The sequence below is a fragment of the Carex rostrata genome, chromosome 8 (assembly GCF_964058835.1).
Source record: "Carex rostrata chromosome 8, lpCarRost1.2, whole genome shotgun sequence".
Lineage (NCBI taxonomy): Eukaryota > Viridiplantae > Streptophyta > Magnoliopsida > Poales > Cyperaceae > Carex > Carex rostrata.
The window spans coordinates 894,646-918,732 of NC_135925.1; the positions used below are offsets into that span (position 1 = coordinate 894,646).

A 24,087-nucleotide genomic window follows, 5' to 3' on the forward strand; every position below is an offset into this window, starting at 1 on the left:
GAATTGCAGATTCAAACGAGGACATTTGCCTATTTTCGATCCAATTATTTTCTCAAAATATACTTCTTTTATCATAATTTTTTTTAAAAGAAAAACAATAAAATGATTTTTGTTTAATTAAAATAATTATACAATTATGTCCTATTTTGAAATTTGGTTTCATCATATTCTATTTTGTGGCTTCGCTTCTATATTTTACATAGGCGAATCTACAGGTAAGCCAGAGGGTTTTTAGCTACTCCATACTTTGATAAATTTTAATTATGTATATTAAAATTTAATTGGTTTTTTTTTTTTTACAGATTTTATTTTGTTCAACCTCATTCATACACTGTTAGATGTAAGCTTATAACTTAGCGGTTTTATTTTATAATTGTGAAAACTTGAGTTCAAATCTCATTTACCATACATTATGCATTTTGGATTTTGAATTTTACGTTTCAACCTCCCAATTCAAAATTTATAATTCCGTCCTTAGTTTTTAATCCAATTTCCGGTACGCTACAGAAATTCTGTGAATACAATTACAGTAGCTAGCTCAAATAGTTGGTAGTTAGCTAGCTGGTAACATATTTTGGAATATTAGATGAGGTTGATGACTTGGATAGTTCAGTCTAACAGTACTATAGGTCCCAATCCCATCCAAATTAATACCAGATAATAACCAGCAATTATATTTATAGGCATGAAAGAATAGTTGAATACTAATCCAAGCAGCATATCTAGGAAATTGAAACCAGCTGGATGGAATGATTCAGTGATTCCCACAAAAGCCACTTTCTCTTGCTTTCTAATCAAAAAGGTCGAAATTAATAAAACAAAAACAAATACAAAAAGTTGCTATATGGGCCCCCAAAGATGTAAATCTACAGAAATGGGATTAAGATAAAAACAAAAGGCGATATATTTGCGATACGCCTCATAACAAATTTATATAAAAGAGCGAATACATCGTGTCTTTTATATCTCATCATATTTTATATATTTGTTTTTAAAGTTCAAACTATTGATTCGAACTGTCCAACATGATATTCTAATGCTTAGGGATGAAATTTTATAATTTTTAAAATTCTTTTACTATTATTTTAAATAGGTAGAAACTCATGTATTTTATAGTAAAAAACAGTGATTTTGTATCCATCTTAAAGGTGCAAACAGATCGGATAATATTCGATCATATTTCGATATGTATCCGAAAATTAAATATGGATATCCGATATCCGAATATCCGTGTGGATACGGATATGATTTTGAATTTTAATTATCCGTATCCAAATAGTAGATATATGCCATATTGTTTAATATATATTATGAAAATATTGATGTATATATTTACAGATATCTGATATCCGATATTCGGTCCGTATCCGTCTAATATCCTATCCATATCCGTATCTGAAAAATTAAAGCAGATACGGATATAGTTTCATCACTATCCGATCCATATTCGATCCGTTTGCACTCCTGGTCCTATCTTAAAGGGTCTGCTAATTATCGCCTTTTCTCTCGTTAGCACGAATTTTGATATTTTGGTACAGATTTTGATGCAAAAAATTATAAATTGTATGAAAGTTTTCGTGCAAACATGTATAGTTATTACAGCAAAGCTAGGGTGTGCTGTGCTCACCAAGAGGATTTAGTAAGCACAACTCCAAACATATATTGAATCAGCTTCAAACGACAAATTCAAACCATTGAAATCTATGTATTTCATGAGTGATGTATGTAAATGAAAAAAATGAAAGTTACGAATTCATTTGATATAAGATCAAGCGGTCAAAGAAATGAACATTTTTATAAGTTGTTTTATATACATATTCATTTTTTCTCATATCTTTGACCGCTTGACCTTGGAGCAAATCAATTCCAAACTTTCAAAATTTTGCATGTACATGCATCACTCATGAAGTACATAGATTTCAACGGTTTTGATTCTCCATAAGAAACTGATCTAATATGATTTTGGAGTTGTGCTCACCAAATCATCTTGGTGAGCACATCACACCCTAACTTTGCTCTAGTTATTATGTATTTGATGCATGTCATTTTTTTTAAAAATCATGAATTGGAAATCAAGCCACTTAACACACTGTCAAACTCCTATGTATAATATAGAATATTTTTTTATTTTGTGAATTTCGAACTCATGACCTTTCACATGTGAACTATTTGCCTTTGCTACTAGATTAAAGACAAGTTCTCTTATGCATGTCATTAATTAGTTTATTTCAAACTTAAGAACTCTAGAATGATGCTACCAACATAAAGAATAGTGTTGCTCTACCTCCCACATAATTTTCTCAATACAATGTGGTGAAGATGAAAATGTTGCATTTTTTTATATTCCATTTATATCCATAGCATCCGCACGAATGAGCGGGTCCATCCGTCTAGGCAAAACGGAAAGTTAGGTTCATCTATACAACTATACAAGATTAAAAATGAATAGATCCACCATACTTCATTAATTTCCGCGAAAGAGAAAGACTAGCTAGTGCCTCCTTTCATTACCTCATCAGATATTCTCTTCCATTTCAATATATATAATACTTACAGCCTCCATTGCAAAACCTAGATAATAGAATGAGCGAGCATGGTAATGGGAAGAAGGGACGCAAATCTCATTCCCTCTTTCCCCTTGGCTGCGGTTGCAAGGATATGAAGTCAGTCTCGGTATGCGTCCCCGCAACCGAGATGATAAACAAGTCAGCATTTCGCAAAAACAATAATAATATATCGACATCCTCTTGGGAAAGAGCTGTTGACGAGACAGAGAGACGGGACAGCTTGGCTAGCACGCCAAGTTTCGCCGGTCTTTTACATGAACTCAATGAACTAGAGCAAAGTGTAAAGGATTGGGGAAGGAAAAATATATATACCTCCCCTCCTACTCCCCCTTTGTTCTCTTCTACTGATAAGAGCAAGGAGAGACCCGGAACGGGTAGACTTGAGAAGAGTATTGTAATAGTCAAGGAATCAGATGACCCGCTTGATGATTTTAAGAAGTCGATGCTGCAGATGATTGTCGAGAATGAGATCGAGGGCAAAGATGAGATGGAGGAGCTTTTGCAAAAGTTTCTTCTATTGAATTCGATAGAAAATCACGATGTCATTGTTCGGGCGTTTACGGAGTTATGGGAGGAGGTTTTTTCTGAAGTTGAGGAGACACGAAAATTGCTACCGAGCCGGCAAGGGGGCCGCCCGCTCCGGAACTCTAGGCAAGTGCACTAACAGTGTTTTCATTTTTGTTGATGTATGTAAATGAGAGATTTCTCTGATGAAGTCAATTGCAACAACATGGATCAATTGCTCAAATTCATGTATTAATTTTTCTCTTAAATCTAGTTCGTTTCTGCAAAATATTATGTCCCTTTTTTGTTAGTTCTTTTTTTATTTTTGACAATTTCTTTTAGAAACAAAGATTTTTATTTTAAAAAAATAAGGATCTAATATAGACAATAAGAAACAACAAGACTTATCCTTTTATTTTCAGCCCTTGAAACAGGTATTTAATTACCAGTAATTAAGTATCAAATATTGGTACCAATCAACAAAAAATTAGAAAACTATTTCAGCTGTAGTTTAGTACAATTATACTGTGGTAGAAGTGAAGCGTAGGATAGGGATGTAAATACATGTGCTGATAGTCACTTCGTTGTGATTAATTTAGATTTTTATGTACGGTGTCATTTTCAAACATAATTGGCAATGTTTCTCAGATTTAACTATTTTTTTCGTGATTTAAATTAGTTTATTCAAAATTCACCATTACATAACGATTCTGATCACGTGTCGTACTGTGACTAGTTTCTGTGTTGTGCCAATTTTTCATAAGATGATCATGACACAAAATATGCGAGTCATAACATGTGACTAACTCACGTGTTGTGACGGAATCGTGTCGTGCCATGATGTATCTAGTCACGGCGCGACTCTTTAACATCTCTAAGTTTTCTCCCGCAAAGCATGTATGATAGTGAGACGCAAAAGGAAATATGTGGCTTCTTCCTACCGATCGTAGAGATTCTGGACAAGGATGGAGAAGGATAGCAACAGTAGTGATTGGTTGCTGCCTACTGGCAGTTACCAGCTTGAAAGGAACCAACAAAAAACCTCTTCTAGGATGGAGCTTGCTTCTAGAGAAATAAAATTAAATACCATCCTCTTTCTTTTTTTCACTTTGAAAATTAATTTACAAATTTCATTTCACGCCTAAACGTTCTCACTTGTAATAAATTTGGACTCTATATTGCATTCTTCTGATCATAGAGTAGAGCTTGCTTGTTTGCATTAAGATGAAGAAAAGAAAAATGCATTAGTTCACTTTTCTTGAATAAGATATGATGGTAAGGTATTGAGTATATGGTACAACAGAAACCAAAATTAGTTTTGCAACTTGTGGATCAGACCAGGAGATAGTAGGTTAAGGACCACTTTTGTTCTCTTTTCAGATTTTAGAAATGTGGCTGTGTCTAAACAGTGCCCATATTTCAGATAAAAAAAAAAAAAAAATTAGACCCACTCACCCATAAAATCGGGCCCACCCCTGAGGCCAGTGATTCCTGGCATTTTTCCCAATTAACTGTAGAGTGAGAACAGCTTCCCCTCTAATCCAATGCACCTGTAATTTAATATAGCACTGCACTGGTATGGCAAGTAATAATTTAATATAGCAATGGTATGGCAAGTAAATAATAAACCAGCTACAAATTTTGGTCATGCTGTTAGGAACAAAAAAACTTTCAGATAATTTAAATAAACACCTTGCTGATCTGAATAATATAAGCAGCTTGAAATCATCCCCAATTAGGTGTATTCGTATCTGCATTAACTCAAAAATAAATCTTTTGAGTTAATGCATATGGATCATTCGATCAGCTTCAAGATTTGTGCGAATTAGATCCACACTAATGTTAAAGACACCCCTATGTTTTAGGTGGGAGCCGGATGGGCTCCGTTTACAATCGGACGACCGATATGTATTAACTCAAAAGATGCTCTTTTGAGTTAATGCAGACGATGCGGACTCCAATTAGGTGATATACTACAACAATGATTCAACAATCCCTGAATATTTTTTCAATCTATCCATGGGACAGCCAAACCCCACTCTTTTCTGATCACCAACCCTAACCTTAGATTATGTCATCAAACTAAGAAAATCGACTAAGCAAAGTGGTATAAATATAACATCCTAGTCAAATAGCACATCAAAAAAGTGGTATCATGGAGAAAGTACTTAGAAAGTTTATCATTTTTAGTTGTTTGTATGTGCTGGTTTCAGTTTCAAAAGGCCAGCAGGATACAGCTTGTTTGAACCAGTTAGTACCGTGTTTGCAGTACATAAATTCATCGCATATCCCGTCAAGCAGTTGTTGCACCCCACTGAGGTCACTGATTAATTCGGACCCGGGATGCCTCTGTAGCTTACTCAGTGGCACTACTGTGACAAAACAGGCTGGTGCCAATGCAAACCAGGCCCTCCAGCTTCCCAAAAGGTGTGGGGAAAAAGTGGACGCCGGCTTGTGCAAACGTAAGTCTCAAATCTCAAGCAGCTGCACATGCAGTGATTGCCCATTCTTGTCCAAAAGAGAAAAAAACAATGCTAGAGTCAATAAATCAAATTGTTCAGTAGTGGATTCATCAACCTAGCTAGTGTCATGGTCTCCATAAGAATAGTTTCAAGTTTTTAGAATGATGAATAGGGGCTGAAGTAGATAGAGGGAAAGGGGTGCTTATAATAAATTGAAACTTTTTAGTTTTGTCTTTTAAGAATTTTATATTCTACAAAAAAATATATTATTAGTCTCTCTTATAAAATAAAATTACAAAACACTTATTTATTGGTTCCACCCTTTGATGAACCATACTAGTAGAGTAACAAGAAAACCTAGCCAATTCAGCCAGAAACCATATTTTTTTTTTCCTATAGGAGAGCAAGAATTTTCTTGCATTGCTCATTTTAATGTCCAGCTGAATTTTTTGCCTTTTCATTACAAATTTGTACACTTAATGAATTTATTGTCATTCTCAATGTATTAAAATTCGGTCTATGCGGCCACATCTTCTTATTCGGTTGCAATCTGAATAGAAACTATGTAAGATATCACATGTTACTACATACTTGTTTATATACATATAAATTTTTATTTAAAATCTGCATATATAAGTTCGCATAAAAATCTGCATATGCGGTGGTCTTCTGCATACCACATAAAAATCACATTTTAAAACATTGGTCATTCTAATATCCATGTGGCACTTGCAAATTTGCAATCTAAATGATTTCAGTCAAAAAAAGTTGAAAACAAATAATTAACTCGAATCTTATGCAGGTTCTGATAAGCAAAGAAACACGATAAGAAGCTCAGCAGAATTCACGTCAGCAAAGCCAACACTAACTGTTTTTCTTTTATTTTTTGTGCAAAAAATATGGATTCTTAGCTAATATATTAGACAAAAAAATTGCTCTTGGAACTGTATTAGAATACTTGATTTTCTTTTGTAGACTATAAATTAAATTCTTGTATTTTGATTGTACAGAATGGATCTTCTGTGAGATGCTTTATAGTTACATCTACAATTTTTGAAAAATAGTGGTATTACCACCGATTTCATAGAAATCAAGCATATCTGATATGGTATCTAAAATAGGTATCAAAATCAAATATGAAAAGTCTTACATCAAGTCACCATCAACAAATATAAAAGCATACAAGTAGTAGAGATAGTACCGCAGCAAAAGCTAAATTGAAAACAAAATGAATACTAAGCTAAGTAAAAAGTCTCAAAAAACAATCATGTCCTAGGAGACTAGTAATCCAATAAATCCTCATCCGACATCTCGTCTCCAGACATATGATCTGGGGGGTTACCGGCTCCAAGAGCTTGGGTGGACTCCTCTTCCTTCTCCAGTATCTGATATGAAAAGTCCTTAACATCACATAGAAGCATTAGACTTAATTTCAAGTATGAATTATTAGATCTAGACTTACACCAAAAAGTAGCTAAAGAGATTATCTTAAACCCTAATGATTTAGCAGAAATAGGAGTAGTATTATTATTAAAAATAACTCTATTTCTTTCTAACCATACATTTCATAAGATAGTCACAGCTACAATTAATGCTTTACAATTAGTTTGTGTGTTTTTATGTGTTAATAGACATATTTTCTTTATGGCGAATGTTCATCAAGTAGAGAAAAAAGAAGCGCAAACATTTTTCAAAAAGGAAGTAAAATACATTTATTTAGCGTGCCTCTTGAAAATATGGAAATCTGGTCTACAATTTAAACAACTCAAAAGGACAATCTCACCTAAACTAATAAGCATCCAAAATTATTACAACTAAAATCTACACCACTTACCATCTATCAGATCTTATCTTGCATATAAGCAGAGAAGAACACCGTCAAAGCACCAATAGAGAGTGCCAAGAGAAGTCCAGATGGTACCAATTTTTTTGTATTATACAACCGAATACCTACACAAAAGAATAACTTCTATAATCTAGTTTCAGATGACAGTAGATGGAATACTTTAGACAACCACATACCAAAAACACAAGCAAAGAGGAAAGCAGAGCCGAATCCAATGGCATCACCAGCTCCCTTTGTTTCCGCTGATTGGATTAGATAATATGCCTTCAATTAAAGCAACAAAAGATTTCATCTCAAGCAGAAAAAAATAAACATAAGCTAGAAGTTCAGTAAATCAGATTAAGATCGATGATTTATAATTGCATAAAAATATAATACCCTTTGTTTCAGCCGATTGGATTAGATAATGTCTTCAAGTAAACCAATAAAATATTCTATCTTAAGCAATATTAAATAAACACAAGCTAGGAGTATAGATCAGTGAGCAAATAGCTCATTGACATTTGTATTAATAACCAGAAAAAAAGCATTCTGTACATTACATCTATCCATTAGTACTACTATTATATATTAATATTACAACACACAAGCTATGAGTTAGTTAGCCGAAGTTATTAAGATCCATGATTCGTAATTGCATGAAAATATAAATTCAACAAGTCAATCAGCTAGGTGATGTTTGATGTAGAGTCTTCAGTAATATCACTCTTTAGTCTCCCATGTATAATTTGAAACTCAGTGCTAAGTGAAACAAATGTAGGAAAGTAAATTACATAGCTACAAACCCAAAATAAGAGAGCATATAGCTTGAGGTCCAATATATTGTTTACCACCCAATTTAGTTACCAGCATCTTGCATTGCAATGATAACACTATTCAAAGTGTTCAGGGGAAAAATTGTAATATTTCAGACAGAGTAAGACCTCAAAACTTTTTACCTAAAACCTCGAATTACAAAATCCATCTAATTGCATCCACCTAAAGCATTCACCTACCTCAAGGGACAAATAATGAGGTCCAAATCCAATTAATACATTCAAGCGTACGAGTTTGGGTTCTCCTAATTTCAATCACAGAAGTCACAGTTTGTTGTACTTACAGCAGCCATAAGAGCACCACCAGAAAGTCCTCCGAAAATGGAGCCTTTACTCCCCGATCTCAAATCTGAGAAAAATAAAAGATACATTAGGTGAAACTGATGATACAAAAGCAATGAACAGAATAAGAAAATCAAATTAAAAATACGAACAGGCAAATAGGCCGCCTCCAAGGAGGAGTGTTCCATAGGCGGCGGAGGCGGTGGGAGCGAAGTCCGCAAGCAAATTTGCGTGGCATCGGTGTCTCTGTGCTCGAGTTCGTACGGTCTTGTCTATTCTCGTAGTGAGACTGAGGTGGCCTGTGGAGAGACGGTGACTACCTAAGCATTGGCTGGAGACTGAGTAGAAAGGGAAGCAGGGGAGGATGGAAGAATGGAGTGAGAGAGAGGTTAACATTGCTGCCGACTTGCGCGAGGTGGATTTTGCTAAGAGCGAAAGCAGTAAGCCAGAGAGAGGTTGGAGAATTGAAGACGGTGAGTGTCAGGGTAAAGATATCAACAGAGTTATTTTTTTTTTTCGCAGCGCACCACGACACCAGTCATATTTTAGTTTGTTTCCTCTCTATAAGTCGTGCGCTGCGTTAATCCATAAAAGCTCTGTCAATGTATTTAGCCGTGACTCCGTGAGAGAAGAAGTGCTTGGTGATATGTGGATTCTTACTTACCCGACCCGGCCCGATGAAGACAAATTGGGGCCCATCAGACATCTCATTTTGCGCTGCGTGAATCCGACCCAATCAGCTACTTCAGCCCAATCGAAGTGCAAGTCGTGCTGAGGAAAGGCATATAGACAACTGTCACACTTAATAAAATAATAAAAATAAAATTATCGATATGGTTTTGTATTTCACATTTGTTGTATATCACAAATTTACTATAATTACACAATATTGTCAGTCACCGATCAAGTGCCAAAATATTTTGAACCGTTACATTATTACTCACTTCCTAATCTGAGCTGTGTTTTTATCTTTAATAGGCCTTTTTTTTAGGGAAAATTTTCGGTGTGCTCATATAAAATTTTAAAATAGCCAATATTCTCATAAAACCATCATAATATCCAATAATCTCATCAAAATTAAACATTCTTTATCCCCTCTTAATTATTTAACATTTTATTTAATTGTTTTATAAACTAAATGACCAATATATCCTTTGTTTTAAAATGAAGGCTTCTGTTTTTTCCTTCGTTTTAATCTGGCACGATAAAAAAAAAAAATCTCTTTAGAATTTCTAAATAGGCTGTGAATCTTTCTAAGTTTCGCACCTATCTGCCTTCTTTCTCACTCAAAGATTCCGTAGTCCCAAATCCCCTCTCTCAAATTCTGAAATTAGGATAGAGATGGTACAATTATATCATTCAATAGGCAAGAAAAGGTATTTAAATGCCAATACGGCAATTTGCGAAATAAGAAAAAGTCTTAGAGTTGTTGTATTCAAAAGTCGAGAGTTCGATTCCCCCTCACGACTTCGTAGCTTCTGCGAAGATTTTCAAAAAAAAAAAAAAAAAAACTCATCAGCACAAAAACCCCAAAAGAAAAATCTTTTTCGTCCCTGCCAGCACCAGGTCCATGGGGAACAAATCTAACAGAAATATTTTTTTTTTTTTCATTCTTGATTACACAAACAACCAATCTAAAAAAAATCAACACTAGCTTGTATATAAGAACAAACTAAATGCAAAGATATAGGCTTTCTATGATTTCTTGTCAGTCTCCTCTCCAGGTAGAATGTTGGTCTAGCTCTTGTTTTGCACAATACAATATTTAAATCTGATCAACATTCATGATGCATCAAAATTGAATCCATCTTATGTCCGAGAAAGGGAGGTTGCAATTATAGGTGTGCCATAGCCCACAGGGAATAAAGGGAACAGAGAAGATTCTTTTATTCAATTTTTGTTTCAATTTTTTGAACAATTCTGATTGACGTGCTGGTTCAGCATCCTGACAACCTGGAGATTCTTTCTTAAGTGCTTATCTAGAAGCTTAGCTTATGTGCCTAATAGTCATACAAATGTTACAATCTCAATTCAATAATTGGATAAGATGATTCCGCCAATCTCTATCCAATTGGTATTAAATGATTTTAATTAATTTCTTTCCTCTCGAATGAGATGATTCTGCCATATCTATCCTAATTTCTGAATTCATAAAGGAGAATGTTGGAACTACGGAAGTTACGAGAAAGAGAGGGCAGATAGTACAGAACGTCAGCCAGATTCAAGCTGGAGTCTATTTAGAGAGAACCGTCTTGATATCATGGCAGATTAAATCTTTTAGGAAAAAACACAAGTCTTCATTTTAAAACAAAGGATATATTGGCCAGTTTAGTTTATAAAACAATTAAATAAAATGTTAAATAATTAAAAGAGGATAGAAATAAGAATGCTAAATTATAATGGATTTATGGGTATATTGGCTATTTCAAAATTCTGTATGGGCACACCAGAAATTTTCTCTTTTTTTATTTGTTTGTTGAATTACAGCTGATAAGATTGTTCATGCCTGCTGGTATGAGATGGTAAAGGGTTCAGTTAATCATTTATTATGCAGAACTATTGAGATTCAGATCGCTAAAGTAACTCAAAATGTGAGTTTAGATCCGGACCATTCAATTAGAATCCGGCTCCAGGTAATATTCATGAGGCCCTTCAAAAGCTGTGTCGGCAAGGAGAAATAGCTCTCAAACGGATGGCTTTATGAAATTCGTGAACCAAGTTGTGATTTTGTCATTTTGAGTTCTGCATTTTCGCATTGCCTTTTTTTCCGCTTCAGTCAGTGAAAGCAGATTTGCGACTTCGGGATCTTTATTGTCTTCCGTGATGTATTCTCGCATCTCTCGACTGTTGAGCGCTCTCGCTGCAGCCTTTGCCCATGTGAGATAATTTCTTCCATTGAGCAAAGTATTTGTAAACTTGGAGGTATTGTTGGTAGTCTTGTGTTGCCCCTCTTGAGTCATTTGCTCTTTGCTGATTTTTCGATTTATGGGTTTTTTTTTTTTTTTGTGGATACCAGTTCACAAGTACACAATGATTTTTCGCGGTCACAGAACTTAGTGCTCTGATACCATGTTGATTTTTGTAATGAGATGCAAATCTGAGGAGATAATTTTCTTTATATTTTTATATTGTGTATCTTACGAGAGAGAAGATTGACTCTTTTATATATTCTATTTACTATTGTACCGTTGGTACTCAATATTAGCACCTAACAGTAACTTCACTTAATTCTTCTAATTTACACTTTTATCATTTTTTCTATTTTACATTTCTACTCTTCTATTATTCAATTATTCTCAACAAGAACCAAAAAATGAACTTTATCAGTACATCGCCTGTTAGCTCAGGCCTGGACATGCTAACAAATATCTCAGTTGGAAGCTTTAACTAGAGGGGATCGCGGCGATAATAAATGAGGTGACATCAAATGTTGTGCGATTGCCCCGTCATTCAAACGGCAAAAACTCAATCTCAGTTTCTTATTAAATCTCTTCTTGTTCTGCATCTGTGCTGTATCCTCCTTCAACTTGTCAGCAAAGTCTCCAATCCTTCTCAGAGCGATGTGCATAGTCGCATCATCCATATTCGCGAAACAAACCCGAAACCACCCGGGTTCAGTACAACGAAACGATGAACCAGGGGAGACATTCAATTTGACATCGTTTATTATGACATGCCACAGCTCAAGCTCTCCGTTTTCGGTACTCTCCTTCAGGAATTGTCTCAAATCCATCCAGACAAATAACCCCGCAGTGCTCGGTAAGCACTTGATGCCCAATTTCTCTAGACCTGATGTGAACTCCCCGTGTCTTTTATTTAACCTTCTCTTGTTTTCGGCCAGGTATTCGGAGGTGAAATCATCATCGCTTAGCATGTGAGATAACAAGTGTTGTGTTTGTGACGACACGAGTCCAAAACTTGACATTCTTCGGGCACATCTCACAACTGCATCATTGTATGAGTAGATTACGCCGACCCGGAATCCAGGAAGCCCCATATCCTTCGAGAGGCTATATGCGATGTGGAATAGACTCCTGTCGTAGCTTGGTTCTTCTTCGAGCAATTCGCTGACACTGAGGAATTCGGATTGGTTGAAAACACTTCCAGAGAAGATTTCATCACAGATTAGATGAATTCTTTTCTGATTAACAAATGAAAGGAGGGTCTTAAAAGTGTCCCGGTCCATGGTTGTGCCGAGTGGATTAGATGGGTTCGTCATGAGCACACCTTTAACTGTAATGTTATCTCTTTGAGCATTCTCGTAAGCCAACTCGAGTTCGGCTTTGGTCAGCTTGAAATTGTCAGAACTGTAGCAGTTGATTGGTAGTAGCCTGGCCCCTGTTCTCCAGCAAAAGTCTCTATCAAATCTGTAATATAAAATATAAATAATTCTATTAGCTAAAATTATTTTAGGAAAAGACCAAAGAGATTTGACCCAGTAAAACTTAAAAAGCAAAGTTCCTTATTGCCTCCTAATACAATACAGATCGTAATTAACTAAAGTACAACAACAGTCATTTAATTAAATAGCATGAAAGGGACCTTGCTTGTGTATACTTTTCTTTATTACATTTCCATATTTTTCAACTTTGGCGCAAAACTTTTCTGAAGAGATCATGTGGATAATGTTGACTCTGCTTTATTGACATTAAGACTAAAATTTAGAAAAATGAAGACTGATGAGGTATGTAATGATGGTATCATGATACGTACGCTGGATAGTATGGTGTCGGGACAAGGAAGGCATCGCCAGGGTTAGCAAGACAGAAGGCAAGCGTCTCTTGCGCGCCGGTACCTCCACCGCTCATTACAATGCGATCGGGATCAAATTTGACCTTTCCACCTCTAGCTTTCCCCATGAACTTGGCTAGAGCCTGTACATTTAGACAATTAATTAGACATCAAATTGTTACCAAAATCTGTTGCCATCAGACACGTTACATTATTTTGGGTAGTTAGAACTTAGAATAGAGAACGCTATTGGGTATTATATAATTAATAATTACCTGTCTAAAAGCAGGTAGCCCGTGATAATCTTGAAAATTTGCAACAGCTTCAAAATCAGTCAGACCTTGCTCTGTGCAAATGGAGGCTTCCTGGTGTTTTTTAATCCAATCTTTAATCATATCCAAGCAAAGCTACAAAAAATTTAAAAATTATAAAACCACGATGTTAGCACAATCTATTAATAAATATAGAGATAATTTAATTTCCTATAGAATTGAGTTGATCTATGGTGGGGAAAGCAACCTACCAGGTTTTCAGCAAGACCCATTTGAATCACGCCGTCTAGATTACTAGAAGGATTGAAGGGATTGCTGTCATAGGCCTTCCACCCGTCGAAATACGACGAATTCTCGCCGTGACCATCACCGGCTGCAATGCGAGAGAGAAGCTGGCTGTTGTTTCCCCTCATCGATTGGTAACCCATAGACCCAGTGTCACTGATCAGTTGCTAGTTTGTATGCTTAATTGTGGAGATGTTGAAGTGTTCAAACTTAGGATGAGTTATGAGAGCATGTGCAAGGTGCGTAGGGGGGTATTTATAGCCATAGTGCGTAGGTGTGCAGGGGAAGGTTGAGAAGAAAGACAGAAAGTCCTCGTTGAATATTGACAAGGAAATGCTAATTGCTAGCTAGTGCTTGATATGATATGTGCATTGTGCTTGCTGGCACCCGCATAAGGTTGTCTCTTGAATAGTTAGTTCCATACGACAGGAAATTTCGGAGAAGGAGAATTTGTGCGTAAGAGTCGTCGGCTAGGAAGCTATGGGGCCCGTCAATTAAATTTGAAATGCTCTATGTTGAACCGCTGAATGAATCAATTGGGAAAAATGGCATGCATAGTTGGACACTTTGACTTTTCTCTTGCAGTATGCTTTGAAACTGTTGGATATATTTGATTCACAGCTCCTATTCATGTATACTCTGATTTGATTAAAAAGTGTAGGGGCAAGTTTTATTTGTATTGTTGATTGTGAATTCAACTGAGGCTTGCATTCCTCTTGAATCATTGAGTTGTTGAGTTAGCTTGAAATTTTTTGTTGTGTAAAATGATTCACCTCAACTGCTAATTTAGAGACTCAAAATCATTTCTAATGTGAGATTAATATCGGTTGCTAATTTAAGGTGAATCGCTCGTACCAGTCGGAACCAACTAGGATTTAGGAATGTGAACGGTAAATGACAACAATATAATATTACTGTAAAGGGTAATTTGGTATTTGCATCTATAATATATATTATATTCACATTAAAACTTCATTCTTAATCCTACGAGTTCGAGCAATTTTGTTATTTTATTCACATTTTTTTATATTTTGTATTGGTCTTTACTTGTTAAAAAATGAGACAAAAAATGTTAATTGTCAAGCAAAGAAACTAATATAAAACTGTATATTCTTTCTTCTTTTTTTTTTCTGAACTGTGTGAATAATCTTAGAAATATACTAAAATTCATGTTTCTATTTTAAAATCGAAAAACAAAATAAAATATTTCAGGTGTATATTTACCTAATATTTTCGTGTTGCCCGATCGATCAACACCAAAACTACTAAAGAAAACTGCATAAGATCTAGTAAAATAAAATTTGGTATCGAAATGTAGGTGGAAATGGACAAAAATATCAACATAAAGCATTTATGATACAATTAATAGAAAAAGGTGCTGGCTGGAGCTAGACCTGACCACTAAATTAATCAGGATAGAGTACGTTCGGATCCTCTGCAAAGTTTGTTACAATTAAGAATCAGCCTATCCATAAAGACAATGTTCTCTGTATGAGAGCTTATAAGTTTGAAATTCAGAAAAAATAATTATTTATAGATATTAAATAGTTGAGTTACTTCACATCCACTCTTTACTCAAAAGTCAAAATAGTTTGTTATAATTAAGTAAAAAAATGATAGAATCTTTGTTTCTACAACTGTCTATTTATTTTTATTTTTTCTGAAGTGTGTAAATATTCTTAGAGGTCTACTAGAATCATCGTTTCTATTTTATATAGAATCCAAAATAAAAAAAAAATCAAAAATTATAAGGTGGCAAATCTAGAAATTTTATTAAAAAAAATAGCAAATTGAATCGAGTACTGGATAAAAAAAAAAAAAATTAACTTTTAATTTTCAATGTTTGAACTTTTAATTAATTTTAATTATCAATTAGAATTCAAGAAATTTATTTAGATTTTAACTCTAATTATAAATCAAAATTTCAGAAATGAGACAAATGAAAATTCCAAAGAGGGAGGAGAAAGTTGGTCATAACTTGTAAATTCTATAAAATTTAAAATTCAGAAAAGAACAATATATTGCCCCTGGTCCTTACTAGATCAGCCGTATTTGTATGCACCTTGTTTTTTTCTTGAACTTTCTATTAATATAATAGTGGCGGATAATTTTCATTAGGACTTTCATTTTTATTTTCTTTTGCACCGTGAGACTGAATTAAATGACCATGGAAATTTTACATTTTATTTTATAATTTATAGCAGCTAAAATCTGTATGCACGACAAAAGTCACAAAACTATTATTAAAGTTGCGGTGGTAGATAGATCGAAATGTAGTTGACAATCAACATAGAGAATTTATGATTTATGATACAATTAATTCAAAAAGGCGCTAGTTGGACTAATAAATAAATTGGGATAGAGTAAGACCGCAGATTTTGGTTCGGATCCTCTAAAACAGATTTTGGTTCTGATCCTCCACAACAGTTTTTTTTTTTTTTCAGGAATTGACAGCTCACATTATTTTATTCTCTTTTATTATTAAATGTTTTTTTGTAAGTAATTATGTATTGTTAAAACAATCTAGCACATTATAATCAATACAATAAATAAGAAAATATGTTAATTTAATAAACATATATTTAAGATACTTGAAGAAGGAAAAAAAATGAAGTAAATTTTACAAAATTAACAATACATTTGTTTCATGGTTATTATAGAAATCCATGATTACAACAAAAGAATGGATTAACAAAATCATGTATCAAATTATGGATATTATTCGTGTAAGAGGAAAAATTATATAAGGAATTAATTGATAATTACTAATTAAGCATTTGGTGATCTAAATTAATTAATAATTAATTTATAATTAAGAAAGTCCAGCGCACGCTTGATATAATTAACAAGTTATTGGTACAGTGTGACATATTACATATACCAACAGACACCCAACAAACATGGAAAGTTTGAATATGATCGAGATTGTTACGTAACAGTACCACTTGTTGTATCAAAACCCATCACATGTATTAATTAATTAATACAATAATTGTGTACCTCTATTATATTGTTATCCTGAGATCAGTACTATTGGGTTATTTATTTTTTTAGGAAAAGAAAAGAATTACCATATGGATATCGTAATAAATAATTAAAATAAACTGTTTGACTTTAAAAATATTACCATATGGATGTCTCGTGCTTCAAGCAACTCGATCGGAAGGGTCACTAAAAAGTAAAAACACAAAAAGGAAGTCGGAAAGGTCAGAGTTTGAGAAAAATATTTAGTTGGCTGCTATAAACTATGAAGTCAAAAATATTTAATTGGTGTAGGGGTTCAGAAAAATTGAATGTCAAAATGCATAGCTATGCAAACAGTCTAGCACAAACAAATTTGAGCACCGCAATCACGCTGCGTCAATATCGCCATGCCCTCCGCATAGAAGACACCAATTGAAAACAGGGGCAGATTAAGAAATTTGTATCATATGCACCACGAATTCGGACCGTTGAATTCGTATTAGCATAAATATTGAAGGGTAATGTGCAGCCGATCTGTACAGCGGACTCAGACCTTCAAATTATAGTCAAACTATGAGGATAAAATGTAAATAGAGATAAAGTATATAAAATTTTTATGCAGAAATGGGAGTCAATTTGATAGTTCTATAGTATTTTGTACTAATTTTATATAAAAATTCATTGATAATACAATTTTTTTAAATAATTAAATGAGGTCAATTGACCCTGTTTAGACTGTCTCTGCCTTAAGAGATACTTATCTTTATATGTGGCAAGCAATCAAGTAAAGATGAATTTGTATGCTCTAACATGAGAGTACAGTTAGAAAATTCAGATCGTTCTTTCACTCTTACATGAATCTCAAAACAAACATCCTATATTTACAATAAGCATTGAATTTCTTTTGGTCCGTCCGAGATCCGTAATTTTTATTGATAAGAAAAAAAATATTAAAAATATTAAAAATAAGAAGCGTTGCGGATAAATTTTAAAAACAGGAAGGCAGTATCGTGCCATGGCGTCCCTGCGGGACGCCATGCCATATTTTGGTTCTGGGGAAAAAAAAAAAACCAATTAATTTGCTAGGGACGCCATGCGCTACATCAACCCAACAAACAAAAAAAAAAAAAAAAAAAAAATGGGACGCCATGTCCTACATCAACCCAAAAAAAAAACAAAAAAAAAGGGACGCCATGCCCTACTCTAGACCCAAAAAAAAAATGTTGTAAATTATAGTGGCCCTCATTTTATTTGTAATAAAGAGTTATTTGATTAGTAATTTTGGTTGGAATAATTTACAATTTCGTACGTACTCTATTGCATTTTTTTTACTTTTTAATTATTTGTATTCATTTTATTTAATATATTTTTTGGAGAATTGTTGGTCAGAAGGATTTATGGTTGTTAATTGGTGTTCCTAATAATATGAGAAGTTTGATTTAAAGGTGGATATACCAGCTTAATTTATAGCGCCATTAATATTGCAGAGATGGGTTTAGCTGTGTATAGGGAAAGAAAACATAGCATTTAAAGCATAGTTGATGCTTACTTGTAAATACTTTCATTCTAATAAAACTAGCAGCCTCTGCTTGTTTCTCAAAAAAAAAAAATATTGCAGAGAATTGAAACATTTAGTGTATAAATTATGAACAAATATAACTAAACATATATGTACGTAGGTATCCTAATTCATTTATACTTCATTTAATTTACGACTAGGGCCACTATTATTTTCAAACTTTTTCTAGAAAATTCGAGGTCTAGAGTAGGGCATGGCGTCCCTTTCTTTTTTGTTTTTTTTTTGGTTGATGTAGGGCATGACGTTCCAGTTTTTTTGTTTTTGTTTTTTTTGTTTGTTTGTTGGGTTGATGTAGCGCATGGCGTCTCCCTAGCAAATTAATTGGTTTTTTTTTTCCGCAGAACCAAAGTATGGCATGGCATCCCGCAGGGACGCCATGACACGATACTGCCTTCCTGTTTTTAAAATTTCTCCGCAACACTTCTTATTTTTAATATTTTTAATATTTTTTTTCTTATCAATAAAAATTACGGGTCCGAGATAGGATAGTAGAGCACTGGTGATCTTTTTTTTTTTTTCATAATTCAAATGTCACGCGCTGTGTGGAACCACAAAGCGGAATACACACAAACCTCTGTACATGGTAAACATGCTAATAAGACGATATTATTTTGGAAATAAATCTATTGTTATTCTAAAGGGATAACAGGACCCTGTTATTCCAATCCCAATTGTCCACCTCTGTCGAGATTTGGATTCGGAAAACTTTTTTTCTTGAGATTCGCACATAAAATCCTTTGAATGGTTGATATGAGAATAACATAGTCCAGTGATCTCTTTGAAATAACAACATATTTATATCCTATTCTTCTAGCAACCCAGTGAGCGTGAATATATTTTAGCAATAAAATAGGAATTTGTATCCTCTGCATTAACTAAAAAGGGAATCTTTTGAGTTAAATGCATATGAACCGTCCAATAAATTTTAAAATCCATGCAAATTAGATCCGCACTAATATAAAAAACCCCCTATGTTTTAGGCAGAAGCCAGATGAACTTCATTTACAATTAGACAGCGGATATCTGTTAACTCAAAAGATCTCTTTTGAGTTAATGGAGACGATGCGGTGTCATAAAACATATGGAACGCTAAATCAATTGACTCTAAGTCTTAAGGTAGGTAGCTTCAAGCCTTCAAGCAAGTTGGAAGGGTCAGAGCATGCTCAGCTAAAATCTTTAATTGATGTGGTCCTCCAGAAAATTTGAATGTCAAATGCATAATATTCAAAGAGTCTGCCTCGAGTTTGAAAAGTTGTATGTCAAATGCGTAAATATTCAAAGAGTCTGGCACAAACAAACTTGAACGGTGCAATTAGTCTGCGACAATATTTGTATTAGTTTGCGACAAACTTGAAGAGTACAAGTAGTCTGCGACCACATTTTTCATACAATAATCTTTAAGGAGGCAAGGGCTTACTGTCCTCTTTATGATATAACAAGTTGTACTTTTTTTTATTTTTAATATATTGTATATGAGTAAGGTTTGGGTGCTATGGATAACATAGGATCATTTGTGCTACGGTCTCAAAAACCTATCGTATAAACTTCAAACTTCGATTTAAGTAGCTTAATAAATTGTTTATATAATAAACTTGTAAAATATTAATTTTTATCATTTTTGGATTTTTTTTTTTACTACTTTTAATGATTTATAAAAGATGGCCAAAAATGATCTAAAAATAAAAGAAAAATGTTAATATTTTAGGCTATTTTTTTGTCATCTTTCATAATGTAGGATTTCATGTGTATGCCTATATGGTGAGAATTTAAAATTTTTCCTATCACCACTTGCCTCAATACACAAATGACTTTATTTATATGACAATCGCAAGCAAGATTATCTCTTAAGAGTTTCATCAAACACCTAATGTGCACTAAATAAAATAAATAAATCTCATATAACTTATTGTTAGAGATGATAGAGATCTTTTACCTAAAAAGATTGTCAAACCTCTTGATGGAGACAAGCCGGTTTCCCTTCTAGATCTCTTGTTATTCTTGGAAGCACATCTTGATTCACCTTGAACCTAAACAACGAACTAACATACCTTTTAGATAGATGGATGTGAAGTTCAAAGCTTAGATCCAACCACCTCTTGATCTTCAAATCAATAAACTATTTGATTTCTTGGTGGCTAAACCTAACAAGATGAGATGAGAGATGAGAGTTCACAATTTTCAGCCTAGAAGCAATCCTCACAAATTTTGGCCAAGGAAAAAGAGAAAAACGTGGTTGCTCAATGAGGGGATCTCATGTATTTTATCTCATATTCCATGAGATTAAATACATCATACAAAATGTAAAATACTCGTTGTTTCTATTCAATTGGTGTGACCGTATAGAGAATCTATGTCATCTTGGCAATAATATAAAATTTTATATTATTGACTATAAAATGTTCTATCATTACATTATAGTTATCCAAACGACATACTAATTATTTACTTGATCTATTTAATTTGTGTTTATCACTGTTATATGATGTTATGAATAATATGCACAATAGAATCATGTCATTTTTGCATTATATTCATTTTCTTGGTCTCTCAAGTGAATTATATTTATAACTACATCAGTTATATTGCATGCGATATAATTTCACTTTATCAAGGGGCCCAGTAATATCATAACTCACATAATCGAGGGACAATGATAATGTTGACATATAAATTTCTCCCGCACAATTTATATAAAATGAATTACTATTTTATTCCTATCATAAGATAGTTTTGAACAGTAATCACATTATATACTTCTCATGTGAAAAATCTATATATCTCATATCTAAGATTCAAAAGACACGATGGAAACATTAATGACACAAAACACAATCCATATAATATTTCATTCAATTAGGTCATGTTCAATATATAAAATACACATTTTATATATTCATGTCATTAAATGATAATTTCTTATCAACATTTATAGAACTACAATGTACTTTTAATCGACATGATAATCTTTCACGGTAATTAATGTTCCTTCTTAATTACCACGATTGTGAACATATTTTTTTAGGATTATATGTTTCTCATTTTTAAGAGTTCTATGGTTCAAGACCAAGTGCATCTTCTTGAACACTTCTAAAATATAACATATTAATCTCAAGGAACATGAATACATAATAATAATATTCAAAATCATGAACAAGACATAAATCATTACAAAAAATATAACTTTTAAAACACATATCTTTCACATAAATCATAAAAAATAGTAAGAAAAAAAATTCAAAAATAGTAAAAATTAGTATTCTACATGTTTATTGTATAACTAATTTATTGAGCTACTTAAACCGAAGTTTGAAGTTTATACGATAGGTTTTTGAGCCCGTAGCAGGGATGACCTTATGCTATCTATAGCACCCCAAGCCTTACTCATTGCATATTTGTATAGTTTATCCTTTTATTATGTAGAATTAATTTAATTAGTGCAGTTAATATATTTTTTTCATAATTATATCTTGCTAAATTTTACTTTCTTTTATCAAATTCGGCCTTTCTTATGATATATGTATATTTTTTCTTTGTTTTGCCTCCAATGGAAAAGAACGATTTATTTGATGATCAATATAGGAGAGTGAATGAAAAACAAAATATTTATATAATATCAATAAGTAAATTCCACTTTTTCCCTTATTTTTCGAAAATTTATCTCGGACATGCGTATTTCAATAATCAAACTAAAAAAACATTATATCTTGCGAATGATCCAAAGTTTCTTCCACATTCTTACGAATAAAATAGAATATTCATTTATTCTTTATTCTATAGTTTCACCATGCCCATGTGAAAATTGCCATTGAAATAGGAATTGGTAGGATAAGAACATGCGTTTGAATTTCTTTCGGAGAAAAGAAGGCGCATTGTTAGAAAATGAAATGACACGTGTTTATTGTCTTTGGAAAAAAAAAAAGCATTCTTTTATTAGCAGCAGACTTTTTTCCTCTAATTTTTGTACAGAAGTTAAATGAACTTCCATAAGATCTTATATAACGCTGACTATGCACAACAGTTGTAACGGGCTAGAAATAGAGCGAACGAATTAGTGACAGACAATCCATGATGGGTTGACCAATAGAATTATTCACAGCAGATCTGTAGCAACATGCGCCACAACCACAACCACAACCTAACAGAGCTGACACAAGCTGACGTGTAGTCCCTATCTCTCTCACCTATCCTCAGTTCAGTTAATTGGTGCAAAAATAAATAAATAAATTCCCGAAATTGCTCGACTTGCTCTACATTTCACTTCACTTTTGCACAAAATAAAGGAGAAAAGGATAAATTGATAATGGGCTTCCTAGGCCGAGAATAAAAAGAGTCAGGAACTTTGGTAAAGGGCTTTAACTTGAAAACTCTGTAAGAAGGTTTAAAGCAGGCTTTCTGTCCTCTTTTGAAGCCGGAATTATGTGGGCAATTAAGTTGTTAACTAACTATTTTTGCTAATAATTCTCAAGCAGCCGTAGCCGTAGGAAACGATATATTATAGAATTTTATTAGATATCCAATGATTTGTTTGTGTGAATCTTGATGCGAATCTTTTGAGTTAACTACAACTCGACTGTCTAATCAGAATTAGAGTTAATCTGGTTCACATATATAAACATGGAGCCCTTTAATTTTAGTGCAGATCTCAATCAGACGGTCTAGATCTATTAACGCACATTCCGTTAATGCAGGGGATACTAATTCTTTAGTTATCAACGTGATTTATAATTTAACTTTAATTTTAATTTGTGAGTATTTAATTCCTGAATTTGAAACTTTACAAATCCACCAACTAAAGATAATCTAGTAAAAAATTATTTCTCATGTTGTTTATGCGGCACTTATCGGTTCTAGACTTTTGAAGTCAAACTTCGAGTCAGACGGCACATAAAACCTTTTTCTAGTGGTCACATATCCGGAAAAAAAATTTTGATAGAAATTAATAAAAAAGTTCAGAGAGAAACAGAAAGAGTACAAAAGTTGTAATATTGATAGAAAGATCGGTACAAATTTTACCGATCCTAAAATCAAAAGAGTTTAGATTGGTAAGAATTGCATCGATCTAAACATCAAACATTTTGTGTCGAAATGAAATGCTTTACTCATGTGAAAGGCTTTTCGTGTGAACATTCAAACACTCAAACATTCTAATTGGTCCATGGTGAAACTATGCATGAGATTGTTTTGACCGGCACGAGACATTTAAAATGTAACAATCATTATTTTAATACAAAACAATATTTTAATATAACAAAAGAGAAAGTTTCGGCCAATAACTATGCATGAAAAAGTTTCGTACCTCTGACAACAGACAATATTTTAATATAAGAAAAGAGATTGTTTAGACCGGTGGAATTCTTACCAATTTAAACTCTTTTGATTTTAAGATCGGTAAAATTTGTACCGATCTTTCTATCAATATTATAACACATGTACTCTTTCTATTTCTCTCTCAACATTTTTATTAATTTCTATCAAAAAAAAATTTCCCACATATCCACTCTAGTTTCCTAAATTCACATCTCCGTATTTCGCACGCATTGTTTTTATGTAGAGGTGTCAATGATATTTTTTTATTTGTTTATCCGATTTATATCGTATTTGAAAATACGAATAAAGGTAAGATTTTTTCTTATTAGTTTATCGGGTAAATACAAATAAAAATAAGACTTTTTTTTATTATTTTATTGGGTACGAATAAGAATAATGATTTTTTTCGTCCGTTATTGTATAAGATAAATATATATTTGTATGAAGATGATACATGATACAATAAAATTTTG

The 24,087-nt window shown here is 33.2% G+C and overlaps 3 protein-coding genes across 5 annotated transcripts; 1 reads left to right on the forward strand and 2 right to left on the reverse strand.

Annotated features, from left to right (window-relative positions):
- The first annotated feature begins 2,564 nt into the window (after positions 1–2,564).
- On the forward strand, positions 2,565–3,360 carry LOC144558412 (uncharacterized). The gene has a single exon (XM_078307262.1). It carries the CDS (start codon positions 2,584–2,586, stop codon positions 3,229–3,231), a length of 648 nt encoding a protein of 215 aa, XP_078163388.1. The 5' UTR covers positions 2,565–2,583; the 3' UTR covers positions 3,232–3,360.
- A 2,176-nt stretch (positions 3,361–5,536) lies between these two features.
- LOC144558766 (Transmembrane proteins 14C) lies at positions 5,537–9,053 on the reverse strand. Of its 3 annotated transcripts, none has more exons than XM_078307634.1 (5): positions 8,629–9,014; positions 8,479–8,543; positions 7,556–7,643; positions 7,368–7,483; positions 5,537–5,555 (listed from the first exon to the last, which is right to left on the reverse strand). In XM_078307634.1, exons 1-4 carry the CDS (start codon positions 8,870–8,872, stop codon positions 7,374–7,376), a joined length of 507 nt encoding a protein of 168 aa, XP_078163760.1. In that variant the 5' UTR covers positions 8,873–9,014; the 3' UTR covers positions 5,537–5,555; positions 7,368–7,373. The 3 variants fall into 3 exon arrangements, with proteins under 3 accessions (XP_078163760.1, XP_078163759.1, XP_078163758.1); XM_078307633.1 differs by lacking the exon at positions 5,537–5,555 and adding an exon at positions 6,692–6,933; XM_078307632.1 differs by lacking the exon at positions 5,537–5,555 and having other exon boundaries at positions 7,205–7,483; positions 8,629–9,053.
- A 2,779-nt stretch (positions 9,054–11,832) lies between these two features.
- Positions 11,833–14,001, reverse strand: ACS6 (1-aminocyclopropane-1-carboxylic acid (acc) synthase 6). Its single transcript, XM_078307055.1, has 4 exons — positions 13,731–14,001; positions 13,483–13,614; positions 13,190–13,350; positions 11,833–12,843 (listed from the first exon to the last, which is right to left on the reverse strand). The coding sequence occupies exons 1-4, from the start codon at positions 13,905–13,907 to the stop codon at positions 11,847–11,849; spliced, it is 1,467 nt and encodes a 488-aa protein (XP_078163181.1). The 5' UTR covers positions 13,908–14,001; the 3' UTR covers positions 11,833–11,846.
- Between the last annotated feature and the right edge of the window lie 10,086 nt (positions 14,002–24,087).

Bases quoted from the DNA above. Each gene is read 5' to 3' on its own strand.
- LOC144558412 (XM_078307262.1), top strand. From the start codon at position 2,584: ATGAGCGAGCATGGTAATGGGAAGAAGGGACGCAAATCTCATTCCCTC.
- LOC144558766 (XM_078307634.1), bottom strand. From the start codon at position 8,872: ATGTTAACCTCTCTCTCACTCCATTCTTCCATCCTCCCCTGCTTCCCT. The intron at 8,544-8,628 runs GTTCGTATTTTT...TATTTTTCTCAG, and splicing joins TGGAGGCGGCCTATTTGCCT to ATTTGAGATCGGGGAGTAAA. The intron at 7,484-7,555 runs GTATGTGGTTGT...TCTTTTGTGTAG, and splicing joins CCTCTTTGCTTGTGTTTTTG to GTATTCGGTTGTATAATACA.
- ACS6 (XM_078307055.1), bottom strand. From the start codon at position 13,907: ATGGGTTACCAATCGATGAGGGGAAACAACAGCCAGCTTCTCTCTCGC. The intron at 13,615-13,730 runs GTAGGTTGCTTT...AATTTTTTGTAG, and splicing joins TGGGTCTTGCTGAAAACCTG to CTTTGCTTGGATATGATTAA. The intron at 12,844-13,189 runs GTACGTATCATG...TTTATATTACAG, and splicing joins CCGACACCATACTATCCAGC to ATTTGATAGAGACTTTTGCT.